The 16,864-nt window shown below is 46.2% G+C and overlaps 1 protein-coding gene across 1 annotated transcript in view; it reads right to left on the reverse strand.

Moving 5' to 3' along the window:
• LOC148143843 (uncharacterized) overlaps positions 1–16,864 on the reverse strand; it is a 99,115-nt gene that overhangs the window by 14,620 nt on the left and 67,631 nt on the right. The window contains exon 2 of the mRNA XM_087975273.1: positions 6,700–8,427. Coding sequence (XP_087831399.1) covers positions 7,126–8,427 — 1,302 coding nt within the window. The 3' untranslated portion in view covers positions 6,700–7,125. The remainder of the gene's footprint in view (positions 1–6,699; positions 8,428–16,864) is intronic.

Consider the following 16,864-nt stretch of genomic DNA (forward strand, 5'->3'; position numbering starts at 1 on the left):
TCAGACATGCCGTTTCCAGTTTCAATTTTTGTGATCTTCAGAATCCAGTTTTGATCGCTGGTACATTTACTCTCCTTGTCCCTTTCTATTGTTCTCTGATCATTTTCCACATCACTACATTGCTCACTGGCCTTGATTTGGATTGGCCATGCTAAATTGCCCAGAATGTCCAGGGATGTATAGGTTAGATGGGTTAGCCATGGGAAATACAGGGTTATAGTTTCATAGTAATAGAAGCAGGAGTAGGCCATTTGGCCTGTCCAGCCTGCTCCACCATTCATTAAGATCATGGCAGATATATCCATCGATTCAGCTCCTCCTCCCTGCATTGTCCTAATTACCCTAATTCCCTGACCATGAAAACCCATCCACCTGTGTCTTGAATGTACTTAATAAAGCTGCCTCTCTTCGTTGGGCAGAGAATTCCATAGATTGACTGCTGTGTGGGAAAAGCAGTTCCTCCTCATCTGTCCTAAATCTACCCTCCCCCACCCCCTCAACTTGAGGCCTGGTCTCATCCACCAGCAGAAATGACTGGATAGGGCACGGCTTCATTCCCACAGTGCAATGAATTCCCACTTTCTACCAAAATCCCAGATGTACTCCCTCACTCAGTTGCTGTCTCACAAACGAAAGACTTCATTGTAACTTCTTTTAATCCCATTAAGGGCACAACATCTTGGAAAGCTACTCTGAAAGTCCAACCACACTTCTGCATTCACCGAAGACAATTACAACATGGAAACAGACCCTTCAGCCCAACTCATCTGTGCCTAACAAGATATCCTAAATTAGTCTTGTTTCATTTGTCTACATGTGGCGCATATCCCTCTAAGCTCTTCCTATTCATGTACCCCTCCAGATGCCTTTTAAATGTTGTGGAAGGCAAGAAAATAGTTTGAAGACCACGACAGAACAATTACAATCAGACAGCACTTCAGCGCAACTATTCCATGCTGACTATGTTCTCAAACTAAACTAGTGCCACTTGCCAGTTTTTGGCCCATATCCATCCGCACCGTGTCTGTTCATGTACTTATGGAAATGTCTGTTGCATCTGTGCGTGCATCCACCACGTCCTCTTTACATTCACTCCATACATGAACCACTGTTTATAAACAAACCTTTTCTGATTCTGTCCACTCCGTGAATTCATTCCCTTTCCTTTTTTTGCTGCAAGTCATAAATTGAAGCCCAGAATGAAAAAAATGGAAAAGGAGTTGAGAGGAGAGTGCCGTACTCTCAGATGGTTGACAGAATAAGGAGGTTGCAGTCTGGAGCAAACTCAATCTTCATGGAGAGAGAGAGAGAGAGAGAGAGCGAGCAGCAGGAGCAGCTTCCAACGTCTGCATTCAGACAATAGGAAGGCTCTGATTGGCAGGAGGACCAGTCACCTTCTGGTCCTCCAAGGCTCCTGACTGGCTCTTTCACCCAATAAAGAAGCTCGTGCTTCCGAATAAACCAGTTGGATGATAACCTGATGTCGTGTGATTTTTAACTTTATGTACCTGAACTCTTCCCCACCCCACCCCACCCTACCCCACCCAGTGTCTCTGTTCTCCAACACGACGCAGGAGCCTATCATTAACTGCACAAGTCCTGCTCTTCCTTGTTTTAGCAAAATAAAACCCCTTGCCTTCATCTGTTGCTCTCTCAGACACGCACACACACTGTCTCACAGGCTTGTACTTCATCAAGCACACACTTCATTAGCATGCATAAGTCTATGGAGTGAATTTGCATTTGCAGATATATTCAATTTTGCTCAAAAAGCACACAAACTGCAGGTAGTCAATCCATATAATATTTTATAAATTCCCAGTTTGGTTAATAGAACCAGTCTGATTCAAGATTGGGATACAGACTCGAACCTCACACCTTTTGTGCAGTATCTTTTTAGATTAGATTAGATTACTTACAGTGTGGAAACAGGCCCTTCGGCCCAACAAGTCCACACCGACCCGCCGAAGCGCAACCCACCCATACCCCTACATTTACCCCTTAAACCTAACACTACGGGCAATTTAGCATAGCCAATTCACCTGACCTGCACATCTTTGGACTGTGGGAGGAAACCGGAGCACCCGGAGGAAACCCACGCAGACACGGGGAGAACGTGCAAACTCCACACAGTCAGTCGCCTGAGTCGGGAATTGAACCCGGGTCTACAGGCGCTGTGAGGCAGCAGTGCTAACCACTGGGCCACCGTGCCGCCTGTTTGCTAAAACAGGATTGGGACAATAAGCTGAGATATCACCTATTTTTATAAAACCTTAACCCATCTCGAGAAAGTAAATTAAAAGTAGTTCTGGAGTTTATATATTAATGAACTGAAACCTGCAACTATGGAAAATAAAGAACAATGAAAGCATGGGAAAGATTAAAGCATGAAGACCACTGGCACTCTGTGGAAGGCAAGATAGGATAAGCATAGTGGAATTTTCTTACACCAATTAGCAGAGTAAGGTTAAGACTGAAAGGTCACTATGGAGAGATGAGATAACACAAGTAATAAAGCAAGATTAGATTAGATTAGATTAGATTAGATTACTTACAGTGTGGAAACAGGCCCTTCGGCCCAGCAAGTCCACACCGACCCGCCGAAGCGTAACCCACCCAGACCCATTCTCTTACATTTACCCCTTCACCTAACACTACGGGCAATTTAGCATAGCCAATTCACCTAACCTGCACATTTTTTGGATTGTGGGAGGAAACCGGAGCACCCGGAGGAAACCCACGCAGACACGGGGAGAATGTGCAAACTCCACACAGAGAGTCGCCTGAGGCGGGAATTGAACCCGGGTCTCTGGCGCTGTGAAGCAGCAGTGCTAACCACTGTGCTACCGTGCTGCCCACTAAGTTTCTCTGTTAAGTTTCTCTGCAAGTGCAAGTTTCTCTGTTAAGTGTTATTATGACAGGATTGGGACAATAAGTATTTGGGACATGACATTAAGATATCTAATTAATAGTTAATAGAGTCAGCTTGAGACAGGAGACTATTGTGACAGATGGAATAGCTAAATATCTCTCATGACAGGTTAGTCTGGAATGCAAAGATCACTGTAGCAGAGTTAGCAATAAATATCTAACCGTGACATTAGAATAACATTAAGTAGAATGTACAACTAAAGAGATAATGGAACTAACATCACTGGTTTATTGTATGGCTAGAGTGAGGTACTTAGCTTATCATGTCCAACTATATTAATCAAACAGAAACATGATAAAAATGATAAAAATCCACGGACCCTGAGGTTCGGGGGAATTCGAGAATCTGCTTTCTCAGTGTCACGGTTTTTTGTTTGCAAATAAAAGACCTACTTCTTGAAGAACTCTCTGCGTCTCCTGGTGGTTCTCTACATTTTCTCCACAACAAATTTGGCGCTGCGAGCAGGGTTGTGCAGAGACCCACCTGGACAGAGGGCGGCAGTAACAGGGTGCTTGTTGGTCCACCAGGGGCATTCCCGAGACTGACAGAATAAGGGTACCCAACAAAAGAACGTTAGCATTTTTGCTGTGAATTTGGACTATATTCTGTTGGCTTCGAGTGGTCCTGGGGGACTCAGAGGTGCAGGAACCTGCCCGAGGGTCTCTCCGATCCAAGATCCAAAGGCGAGGGGTAAATTGCAGCTGATGGAGACGTGGAGAATAGGTCAAGAAAACTGCATAGTGGGGTAAGGGGTGAGTAAGAATGGAACGTAGCAATTGTTGAGTAAAAATTCCACGTGGTGTATATAAGACCCTATAAATAGATAGGGCAGAATAAAGAAGGGGAAATTGTTTTACTGGAAGCACTGATAGACCTGTTTAGAAAATTGGCAGATTGGCAGTGGATGATTAAAAGTAAAATAGCAGAGAATAGTCATAGTGTTATATTGTTACTAGACTGTTAAATGTTTTAGATAAGGCCTGTAGGATAATAGGATTTTTGGAAATGAACAAAGGGTCTGTTTAAGTAAGGCTCTGGGTGACAGCAATTGATTTAAAGCAGCTGTTAGCAGCAAAGCTCTGTGTGTGAGAGAGAGAGCAGGAGCAGCTGTCGCTTGCAGAATGTGTGTGTGTATGTGTCTGTGAGAGAGATAGAGTTTATAGTTTAATCATTGTGATCTGATTTGTATGCATAATTGTTTGTGGTGGTTAAATGTTTATTTTGATTTTATTTTGCACTAAGAATTTAAGAGTTCTTTTTTGAGAGAACTTTCTCAAGAAACATTTAGTGATTGGTGCAGTGTTAGATTGGTTTAGGCTGAATGAATGAGAATAGATTGTTTGTATTAACTAGCTGCAACTGAGGACGTTTAGAAACTGAGATTGGGAAGGGACAATTGCAAGTTATAAAGTTAGGAATTGCTTATACTATTGAACAAAGTACTATCGGACTTGAATGGTATAAGCAAGTGATTTATGAGAGCAAAGACAATACATTAGTTGGACTGAAATATATCGTAGGATGGATAAAGGGACTGCAGTTGAGATACTGAGTGAGAAATTTCCAATGGCAAGAAATGATATTGTAAAAATTTCAGAGAAATGGGAAAAAAGAACTAAGGATTTATTGACTAAATGGCCAAAAGAAGGTACCTTTGATAAACATATGTGCATTGAGATGGAAGGATTAATTAAGAACTATAAGCCGCAAGATAAATCTAAAAATAAAAACCAAAAAAGGGATCAGGAGATGGAAATACTGAAACTTTTCAGGAACGAGGGTGAGGAACTGAAGGTAGCTTGTCAGGCACCTGTGGTGACCAGGAAAGCTGCAAAAGAACAAGCTGAGCAGTTATGGGAAACAGGAAAGCAGGAATCAGCTGCCCCCATCCTCTATACCCAGATGTAAAAGAGTTGAATAGACCTCCTCCCTACTTGAATGAAGAGGTATTGAAGCAGTGTCCAGTAATAAAGGGAACAGTAGAAATAGAGGGATAGTTAGAATGGTATGGAAGTGCGGAAGACAAAAATGAACTGAGGGAAAGAAGAGAAAGAGAAAAAAGGGACAGGCAGGAGCAAATAGAATCTATACAACGAGAGCAAGAAGAGCAGAAACATGAGATTAGTGTGCTGCGTGGGCTAAGGGAACAAAAAGCAATTGAGGAATACTCATTGCGATATGAAAGGAGGGCTGAAGAAAAAAGCTGTGAAAGTGACGTAAAACAAGCAGAAAGGGATGATGAGAGACCAGGAAAGAAAAAGGTCCCAGTATCTAAAGAATGGGAGGAATTAGAAATAGCATCGGACTCAGAGCCCGAGGGAGAATTATTGAGAAGTAGTGTTAGTAAAGGGAAAAAGGGCCAACAAGGAAGGATGCTCCTTATAAAAGAGGGGAGAAACCCAGCCTACATGCCTTGGGGAACTCAGGATCGGAAAGACTGAAGAATGCGCTGCCGGGTTTACATGAGGGAGCAGGAAAGTGGATCAGGGCTTTTGAAGATGAAACCACAGGGCGATTGCTGGCTATAGGAGACTTGAAGGCACTGCTGGTGAGGTTGGTAGGGCTCCCGAAAGTCAAAGGAAATAATGGTCCGAATCCACTTGAAAAATGTGGCAGACAATCCAATGATTGACGGGGTCGGGTTTGATCAAGTGAGACAGAATGTATGGCAGGCCTTAAGAGACTGTTATCCACCCAAAATGGACCCCCAGGCTCAGATGGGATCCACTGGGAGAAAGTGAAAACCTGGCTGCTTACTTGGAGAGACAGTTAAAGAAATGGAGACTGGAAACAGAGCAAGACATAGAGTCTAATCAGTTGCTGAACACAATGTTCCGAAATTCCATCAGAGGCAATGCCCTCCCAAGTCTGGTCAAGGCTGGGGGAGGTGGTGGGTCTGACATCATCAATGAGCCACCAGGAATTGAGAGATCATGTAGCTCATGCAGCTGAAAGGTTTCAAAAAGACAAAGAGAAACTGTTTGAACAGCAGGAGGAGGTGCAAAGGAAGCTGGCGCAAATGCAGCTCGAAGAGCTTAAAAAGAAGAAAATAAGACTAAAATGGTGTTGCCAGTAAGAACCGATACAGCAATCAACATTGGCATGAACCAAGTGCCGGCGCAAGGGGGTTCCTATCAGGTAACCAGACGGGAGCCAGAAAGTCCCATGCCAGCAATTGAGGGTTTTAAGAGAAACTTTCCTGCAGGTGACTTATCCGAGGCAGGGCAGATTTAAACAACAGCCGAAACAGAACTGGAGTTCCCAAGGACAGGGACCTAGGAATGGTATATGATAAATAATCAGGCTCAAGGGGGCCCAGAAATGATGTGCTGGGGATGCCATCAACCAGGCCACTTTAGGAGGAATTGCCCTTATTGGACCGGACCCCCCTCTGCCCTACAGTGGGCCTAGACGGCAGGAATCCCCAGTGCCCACTTCCCAGACACCTACAGGCCCATATGGGATGTGTTAGGGATGCCCTGAGAACCTGGGTGGGAAAGGGCACTACCCTCTAGTAGCATGGGAGGCTGATCAAGAACCATTAATACAAGTTAATATAGAAGGGCGGCAGACACCGGTGATGATAGACACTGGAGCTACGTACACTTGTGTACAAACGCAGTGTGCCCCTTCCCATGTCAAGTAAATTTGTTAAAACTGTAGGGTTCTCAGGGAAATCACAGTTAATCCTATTTACAACTCCAGTACTGCGCAGCAAAAGTAGCAATTTTTTCAAAACAGCTCAAGGTCAAAGTGCAACCCCTCACCTTCTTGATTATTGGTCACCACTGAGTTGTCCCTTTGTAACTGGATCCTTAGTACAGCCTTATCCCGGAGGAGGTATTGCCTCACTCAGCAATTTCAACCTGTATCCAAGTAAGTTGGATGAGTAGCGTAGAGTCAACCAGACTGCTGTGGGTCTGGAGTCACGTGTAGGCCAGACCGGGTAAAGGATGCAGCTGGAACGACGTTCTCTAATAACTGCTCAAGTCTTCCCTAAAAAAGAACTGAGTGAATCAGATGGGGGTTTTCTTCCACCCCGACCTCACCGACAATGGTTTCATCTTTAGATTCTGAACTCCAGATTTCTGACCAAATTCCAATTCCACCATCTGTCGCGGTGGGAATCGAACCCGGGATCCCTGGAACTGGGTTGATAGTCCAGTCAATAATGGCACTCGGCCGTCACTCCTTCAATCCCCCTGCGATGGCACATGAACTCGCTGGTGGCTCCGCAAGTGGGAGGACCGGGTGAAGCCCTTCCCGCACTTGGGGCAGCTGAAGGGCCTCTCCCCCGTGTGGACCCGCTGGTGGGCCAGCAGGTTGGAGACCTGGGCAAAGCTTTTCCCGCACTCGGGGCAGCTGAAGGGCCTCTCCCGGGTGTGGACCCGCCAGTGCCTCAGCAGGTAGAAGGAATCGCTGAAGGCCTTCCTGCACTCAGGGCAGCTGAAGGGCCTCTCCCCCGTGTGGACCCGCTGGTGCCTCAGCAGGGAGGAGGAATCACGGAATGCCTTCCTACACTCAGGGCAACGGAAGGGCCTCTCCCCCGTGTGGACCCGCTGGTGCCTCAGCAGGGTGGAGGAATCGCTGAAGGCCTTCCCGCATTCGGGGCAGCTGAAGGGCCTCTCCCCCGTGTGGACCCGCTGGTGGGTCAGCAGGTGGGCGGAATTGCTGTAGGCCTTCCCACACTCGGGGCAGCTGAAGGGCCTCTCCCCCGTGTGAACCCACTGATGCCTCAGCAGGTAGAAGGAATTGCTGAAGGCTTTCCTGCACTCGGGGCAGCTGAAGGGCCTCTCCCCCATGTGGACCCGCCGGTGCTTCAGCAAGTCAGAGGAATCACGGAATGCCTTCCCACACTCAGGGCAGTGGAACGGCCTCTCCCCCGTGTGGATCCGCTGGTGCCTCAGCAGGGTGGAGGAATCGCTGAAGGCCTTCCCGCACTCGGGGCAGCTGAAGGGCCTCTCCCCTGCGTGGACCCGCTGGTGGGTCAGCAAGCTGGAGGAATTGCTGTAGGCCTTCCCACACTCAGGACAACTGAAGGGCTTCTCCCCTGTGTGGACCCGCTGGTGGGTTAGCAGGTGGAAGGAATTGCTGAAGGCCTTCCCGCACTCAGGGCAGGGAAATGGCCTCACCCCCATGTGGATCCGCTGGTGCCTCAGCAGGTTGGAGGCCTGGGCAAAGGCCTTCCCACACTCTGGGCAGCTGAAGGGCCTCTCCCCCGTGTGGACCCGTCGGTGGGTCAGCAGGTTGGTGGAATTGCTGAAGCCCTTCCCGCAGTCAGGGCAGGGGAATGGCCTCTCCCCGGTGTGGCTGCGCTGATGAATCTCCAGGGCAGATAGAAAATGGAAGCCTTTCCCGCAGTCACCACACTTCCATCGTTTCTCCACGGGGTGGGCATCCTCGGGTTTCTCCATGGCCGAGGTTTCAGCCACACACAAATGTGTGTGGAGCCCCTCTCTACCGTGAATTCCTCTTTCCAGGCTGTATAACTGCTTCAGGCTCCACACTCAGTGCACTGCAATAGTAGGGTCTCTCATCCAGTCCCACGGATGCTGAAAACATGCTCAAACAGGAGCCAAACAGCTTTGCTCCTTCTCACAGAATCATAGTTGAAAACCGTTGTGGTCCCGATGGATTGAGTGACTGTCAGACATTGACATCAAAGTGAGGACTGCAGACGCTGGAGAGTCAGTGTTGAAATGTGCAGCGATGGAAAAGCACAGCAGGTCAGGCAGCATCTGAGGAGCAGGAGAATCGACATTTCGGGCATAAGCCCTTTATCTGTTGATTTTGAAACTTCCGTCTTCAGATCTTCAAATACTCTGTAAAAAGAGATTACAAAGGTCATCACTGCCAGCCCAGGGTAGAAATTCTGAACAAGGAATTCTACTTTCTGTGGAATATTTACTTTTGTTATTCCACAAAATTGAAAGCACCATCCCACTCTCTCTCCCCCTCTGTTCTCACTCCGTTCTAACTAATTCTCCTGAAGGTGCTGATTCAGGATCTTACAGGGGCAGAAAAGCAAAAACGTCAAGACTGACTTCTCTCTGAATTTTGGATAATTCCACCTGAAGGTTAATATCTTTCACAACACTGGGATACTGCTGAGAGATAAGCAGGTCTGCTTTTGGGAAGCAAATAAAAACAAAGAGTTTGTGATAACCCCTTCCCTTCAGAGAATCCCCATAGTCTGGAAGCTGGCCACTCGGCCCAACGAGTCTCCACCCCGACCCTCCGAAGGGTAACCCACCCACACCCATTCCCCTACCCCTATTGATCAACATTCACCTCCTGATTAATGCATCTAACCTGCACATTCCTGGGCACTATGTAATTTAGCACGGTCAATCCATCCTAACCTGGACAAAGTTAAAAATCACACAACATTAGGTGAGTGTTCAATGGGTTTATTTGGAAGCATTTGCTTTCGGAACGCTGATCCTTCATCAGGTTGTTGCGGAGAATAAGATCATAAGACACAGAATTTATAGAAATGCATTATAGTGTCCTGCCATTGAAATGATATATTGAACAAACCTGGATTGTTAAGTCTTTCATCTTTTAGAATGGGTTGCAGTTATCATTACTCTGTAAATCCCAGAAATTCTTGTATAAGAATACAAGACTTATACGTGTTTATGTGCATGAAAGAGAAAAAAAAGTCTATTTCTGTGCTGTATATTTCTAAACTGTTTGATAACAGATGCTTTATTTCTGTTGCTGTCAATGTTGTTGTAAATCATAGCTGGGTACTAATAGTTAGATGTAAGGGAGACAAAATTCCCCAAGTAGGGCACCATATAAATCCCGGGAGATCCTATTTCTGGTTCACTTCATGAACAAACATTAAGCACGAGCCTGTATTCATTTGTAATTTTGTTCCATTATTCTTGTTTTATTCCCTGCAAGGATGTGGGAGAATTGTTAGATTTGGGTCAGCCATTTTGTCACATATTAAAAGTCTGGAAACCATTTTGACTCTCATCTTAGTGCCTGCTTGCTAAAGCTTATGTTTCCCAGGCTAAGCGGAGACGGTTGGCCTGCAGCTTTACTGCTCCCTGATAAACAAATTCTTTCCATCCCCCACAGTTGGCGAGTCAGGCAGGAGATACCCTGGTCCTGCCAGGTCACCGGCCGATATCCTTTGAGAGGGGAAATATAGAAGGTACTTGCTGCTTCTGTTGTGTCCAAAATAAAAGGGAAAGCTGGCCAGGGTCAAAAATGCTGTTAGAAATGCTGATACAATTCTCGCTACTCAGCCACAAGATACTAGTGTGAATACTCAACAGGGTCCTAGCATCTGGACATAATGTTGCTGAGAGCACTTGTGCTTTACAAAGTTAGTAATAATGAATTTGCTTGCCCCAGGGTTTTGAGAGGTGAAACCCTATTTGACAAACCCTGCACTCACACGGAGGTCCATGGCATGCTTCAAGATGCCCCTGATCTGTTCGAGTGCCCAACATTAGTTTTAATTGCCGAGTAGAAATCTGCAGTGAGTATAATTGCTCGCTTCAGGATGTCCAGACTTGAATGAATTCGACATACAGGACACATTGGGCAACTATTAAAGACTCCGTTGTACTTCCCCTGGGTTGTGGACTCATGTAGAGAAACAAATAACTTGATTGAAAACAGTGTTCGATTTGCAAATAGAATGGCTGAGAGGTATTTAGAGTTTGCACACTTGGTTAAGCAGCTATGCGTCACAGCCAGGATTTATGAGGCTCAACTCCCTAACTTGGGCTGTTCTGGAATGTGAGTGCCTCATTACCCTTGGAAAGTAGGAATAAATAAAAGCTGACAAACAGATATGAAGAAAGTTGGAGAATGTTACAGAGAGAGAGAGGTGCGTAGGGAGGGGGGGGTCGTAGGCAGGCAGAGAGAGGGGCGCAGGCAGGCAGAGAGAGGGGCGCAGGCAGGCAGAGAGAGGGGCGCAGGCAGGCAGAGAGAGGGGCGCAGGCAGGCAGAGAGAGAGAGAGAGAAAGAGGCGCAGGCAGGCAGAGAGAGAGGCGAAGGCAGAGAGAGAGGCGCAGGCAGGCAGAGAGAGAGAGAGAGAGGCGCAGGCAGGCAGAGAGAGAGAGAGACGCAGGCAGACAGAGAGAGAGACGCAGGCAGAGAGAGAGAGAGGCGCAGGCAGAGAGAGAGAGAGAGAGAGAGAGGGGCGCAGGCAGGCAGAGAGAGAGAGAGAGAGAGAGAGGCGCAGGCAGGCAGAGAGAGAGAGGGAGAGGCGCAGGCAGGCAGAGAGAGAGAGAGGGAGAGGCGCAGGCAGGCAGAGAGAGAGAGAGGGAGAGGCGCAGGCAGGCAGAGAGAGAGAGGGAGAGGCGCAGGCAGGCAGAAGGAGAGAGAGAGAGAAAGCCATGCAGGCAGAGAGACAGACAGATAGGGAGAGACTGCCTCAGTGCCAACACCCTGCAGCTTGCAGAAAGGTTAACACTTTGTAATCTGGTTTGAATGCACATTCTCCTGGGTCTGGCACTGAAATCACAGGGGAAGCCCCTGCTGAAGAGCACAAACTATGGTCTCAAATAGGGTACTCCCTCCACACCCGAACCAAAATCTGGGTGACCCCTGCTGGACTGGTTTGTATTCCTTCTTTGCTGCTGCTGCCTATTTTAGTTGATTATGTGCATTATTGTACACACTTGGGCAAGGAGGGAATGGTTAATACTCTGTTACAAACTTGTTGGCACCTGGATTTTCAGAAAGCAGCGAGGAAAAGAGCTGAAGCGTGTTTAACTTGTAAATTTTAGTTTGATCGTTCTGCCTTTCACTGCACTCTTTCTTATCTTTCTTTCACTAACTGTGTTTGATTGGGCCTGATAACCTCTAGTAAATGGGAATTACACTTTAATGCTTTTCTGTATACACAGTAGGTCAACCACTCTAGCTGCTGAGTATGTGCCCATATCCCCATCCATCCCAAACTCGTACCAAGCGAGCCCTTATGGAGTTTAAGCAACTTGCAGCTTTCTTTCCCCCTGCCTTTGCAACTGCTCGACTGGAAATCAAAGTCACCCCGCAGACAATCCTGTGCTCGGCTCAGTTCACTGTTGTGGCCCTCCTCTCCAGCGATCTCTCAGATGCCGAGATTTCCCCCTTACTGATAATGATTCCCAATCCCTGGAGCTGTCTGTCCCTATCCTTACTGAACCCGAGGACTATCTGTCTGATCTCCAATCACCACCCCATGACAATCCCCCTTTTGCTGACACCCACAATCTCTTCTTTTTAATAAAAAGGAGGGACTGTGGGAGAATTTGACCAAAATTGCCACAAAACTGTGGCAAAGTCATTTTGTCACAAAGCAATGTTTGCAGTAAAATGTAGCCTGTTAACATAATGCTGTCTGAGCCCTGGCTCAGGAATTCTGTTTTGATAGCCTGACCTTGCAGCTGCAGACTGTCTCTGCTCCTCAGGCCATTAGACTGTGCTGCTTCATAGAATGATGGATTGGTTCTCTCTGTCCCTTATCAGTAATTCGAGCTGAGCTGAACCTGCAGAATAAGATAACATTCTGTTTTATAAACATTAAGAAATGTAGGTCTGGACAATGTATGTGAACCTTACAACTGCCCCTCAGTTGCATAATTAATGGAGAGTGGGCTTGTGTTTTACCATAAAACTTGTAACATTCTGTATTTTATTGGAATATGTCAGACTTTGTTTTGAACTAAGAGGTATTTCCATGGTCTCCTCTCCTGACTACTTTGCTTTAAACAATCTGGCACACGAGTTACTTTGCCCCAACCATACTAATAGTTACATCGAAGGGAGAGAGAATTCCTCAAGTAGGGCACTATCAGAATCTTGGGAGAGCCCTATTTCTGGTTTACTTCCTAATGAATAAACATTAAGAACGAGCACCTATTCATTTCTAATTGTGTTCCATTTTTTCTTCTTTGATTCCCTGCTCTGACTATACTCTGTCCGGTTGATTGACTGGCTGGGAGATTGTGAGTTGGGTTTCAATTGACAATGTTTTATTGTTCTGGAAGGTGTAAAAGGGGCTTGAAAGCTTCAGCAAAAATCCAGCAGAGCCGAGAACAGACTGACATCTTACTCTGTGCAAACAAGGAGATCAACAGAGGACAGAGAAATCAGGCCCTAAAACCCGAGCTGACACCAGACTACCCTGTGATCAGTGCTTTGATTAACAGTGCCAACCCTCTACCTTTACCTCGCTTCCCGTCTGACTACCCCCTCGATATTCAGGATCCAATCCTTGTCATCCTGAAGCCATGTCTTTGTAAGGAGTCTCCGATCATTATTGTTCTTTTCGGTGTGTGCAGTCAATTCATTCACTTTTGTTGCAATGCAGCACACATTCAGAAACATTGTTTTTAGTTTCAATTTTTGTGATCTTTAGAATCCAGTTTTGATTGCTGGAATATTTACTCTCCTTGTCCCTTTCTCTCGTTCTCTGATATTTATTTTCCACATCACTACATTGCTCACCGGCCTGGATTTGGATTGGCTATGCTAAATTGCCTATAGTGTCCAGGGATGTGCAGGTTAGGTGGGTTAGCCATGGGAAATGAAGGGTTATAGTTTCATTGTAATAGAAGCAGGAGTAGGTCATTTGGCCCATCCAGCCTGCTCCGCCATTCATTTAGATCAGAGCTGATCTATCCATAGACTCAGCTCCTCCTCCCTGCAATGTCGCAACTACCCTTCATTCCTCTATCATTGCAAATACCCATTCAACTGTGATTTGAATATACTTAACGAAGCTGCCTGTACTGCTTCCTTGGGCTTCCTTCACTACTCACCAGGAAAAGGAGCTCCTCTTCATCTTCACACCGAACGCCACCTTCACTATCCTATCCAACTGAGACTGCATTTTCACGGAACTATGAACCTGCACTCCAAGGTCTCTTTGTTCTACAACACTCCCCTTAACTGTGTCAGTCCTGTCTGGATTGCTTGACCAAAATATAACACCTCAACCTCTCAAAATTAAACTCCATCTACCAGTCCTCAGCTAATTCTAATTTATAGCAAATCTCTTTCCTCTCTTATTCCCTCCAAGCTGAAAATCTCTATCCCACACACTCTCCCTCCATTCTCAATTTGCTGAACCTAATCCCTGCTGTACATCATCCTGAAGGGTCTGGTTCATGCTGGTTAACAGGCCTACACATTGAAACATACAGAATCCTGAACGGCCTGGACAGAGTGGTGTTGGAAGAATGTTTCCATTGATAGGAGAGACTAGAACCTAAGGGCCCAGCCTTAATGTGAAGGGAAAACCTTTGAGAACAGAGATAAGGAGAAACCTGTTCAGCCAGAGAGTAGTGAATCTATGGAACTCACTGCCACAGAAGGCTGTGGAGGATCCAGGTCACTAAGGATATTTAAGACTGAGATAGATAGGTTTGAGAATAAAGGGGGAATCAAGGGTTATGGGGAGACACAGGAAAATGGGGTTGAGAAACCGAGCAGCCATGATTAAATGGCGGAGCACACCCGATGGGCTGAATGGCCTCATTTCTGCTCCTGTGTCTTATGGTCTCTTGCTGTCCTGGACACAGAGAATTGGGAGCAGGAGTAGGCCATTTGGTCTTCTGATCTTGCACCAGCATTGAACAGATCATAACTGGATATGAATCTCCCAACATCTTGGTGCATAGGCAGGGACTTTTTTTCACTGGAGCACAGGAGGTTGAGCGTTGACATTCGAGAGATTTATAAAATCATGAGGGACATAGATGAGGTGAACGGCGGGTATCCTTTCCAGAGGGTGGGGGGTTTCAAGATTAGGCAGCAAATGTGAAGGTGAGAGGAGACAGATTTTAAAAAGGCAGGTGGGGCATCTTTTTGTACATGGAGAGTGGTTTGTGTGTGGAATGAATGTCCAGAGGAAATGGTGGATGTAGGTACAGTTACAACATTTAAAAGACATTTGAATAAGTACATGAATACAAAAGGTTCAGAGGAATATGGGCCAAACACAGGCAGGTGGAACTAGTTTAAGTTTGTGAATATAGTCAGCATGAACTTGTTGGACTGGAGGGTCTGCTTCTGTGCTGTATGACTCGAACTGTTCTGTACTGGTCTTAAAACCATGTTCTTGCCTTCCCTTCCCCTATAACCGTCCACTTTGTTGTTCAAAAATCAGATGAACTCAGCCTTGAATATATTCAATGACCCCCTAACTGCAGGAAGATATCCCCACTTCCGATCCGAATTCCTTTTGCTGATTGCTTGCTGCACCTGTCTGACAACTGGCAGTGACTGGTGTAGGAGGACACTGAGGCCCCTTTGTCCATCCACACATCATTCCTGAAGAAGGGCTCGGGCCAGAAACATCAACTCTCCTGCTGCTTGGATGCTCTCTGACCTGCTGTGCTTTTCCAGCGCCACACTTTTCAACTCCGATCTCCAACATCTGCAGTCCTCACTTTCTCCACATCCCAATAAATCGCCATTTAAACAATACACCTCCTTTATGCTTTTTTTCCCCACAGCGAAGGCTATAACTTCACATTGTGGTACTGTATTTGTCATGTGTTTGACAGTTGTGGTCTTCTCTACACCAGGAAGACCGAGCATAAACTCGGGGAATGGTTCACAGAGCATCGCAGCCAGGTCCACAGAGGCCGTCCGGACTTCCCAGTCACCACCCATTTTAATTCCCCTTCCCATTGTGTTCTTCCAGCCTCCTGTCTGTTTTCCAGTGTCTCTCCTCCCTGGATTCAATCCCGTTCCTTTCAGTTGCTGCAAGTCAACAACTGAACCCGAGAATGAAAAAAAAAATGAAAAAGGGAGTGCTGTACTCACAGATGTTGGACAGAGGAACGAAGTTGCAGTCTGGACTGAAGCTCAGGGAGACAGAAACAGCAGCAGCACCAGCTTCAGAAGCTCATGGTCTACCTTCCGCTTTCAGACAATGGAGGGGGGGGGGGGGGGGGGGAGGGAGAGAGGACTGGGCTTTGATTGGCAGGAGGACCACGCTCCTTCCTGTATTCCAGGGCTCACTATTGGTCCGTCAAAACAAGGTCGCCCGCCTTTTCAGCAAACAGCAATGAGCATGCGCAATGTTTTGCTGACACTAGCAAACCTGCGTACTATTTGCTAACACCGATGAGCATGCGTAGTGTGCCCTGTGGACAGATTGTAAGTGTTCAAATGCCAACAAAAGAAATAAAGAGTGGAGCCGCAATTTTTTTTATTCTATGTGGCTCGACATTTTTATCCCCTTTGTGTTTTTATGTCTCTTCCCCATTGTGGGGGGAGGTGGGAGTCCAAAACTAGAGGGCAGAGGTTCAGGATGAGAGGGGAGAGATTTATGAGGGACCTCAGGGCAACATTTTCACACAGAGGGTGATGTGTGTGTATAGAACGAGCTGCCGGAAGAAGTGGTGGAGGCTGTTACAATTCCAACATTTAAAAGGCATTTGGATGGTGGTATGAATAGGAAAGGTTTAGAGGGAATATGGGGCATAAACTGGCAAATGGGTCACTAGATGAATTGAGGATATCTGGTTGGCCTGGACTGAAGGATTTGTGGCTGTGCTCTGTAACTCAATTTCAACACAGTCAGAACCAATTTCACAAGACGAGGAATAGGCCATTCACCCCCTACAGCCAGTCCTGAGCTGTGGCCTAACTCCACATATTTGAATGCAAGTTTCAAAGATTTTACAGCTCTTAAAAAATTGAACATGCTTTCAGACTTTAATGATGTTTCTGAATGAGAATAGCTAAAATGATACAAATGTAAAAGATCAGTAATTTCAGAATGTAATTGAAATGCAGAGCTTTTCTAACAGTAGGTGTGACTTCTGTCTGTGTCCCAATGTCAAGTCAGCCTGATGTTTAAATTACTTTCTCGAATGTAATTGAAAACAAATTCTGGGATTAACATACCAAAGAACAGAAACCCATTCTAAAAGATGAAAGATTTAATCTAAACTTCTTTAATGC

This window comes from Chiloscyllium plagiosum, unplaced genomic scaffold (genome assembly GCF_037043375.1).
Source record: "Chiloscyllium plagiosum isolate Xiang-an unplaced genomic scaffold, Cpla_swu_hap1 HiC_scaffold_27, whole genome shotgun sequence".
In the NCBI taxonomy this organism is placed as follows: Eukaryota; Metazoa; Chordata; class Chondrichthyes; order Orectolobiformes; family Hemiscylliidae; genus Chiloscyllium; species Chiloscyllium plagiosum.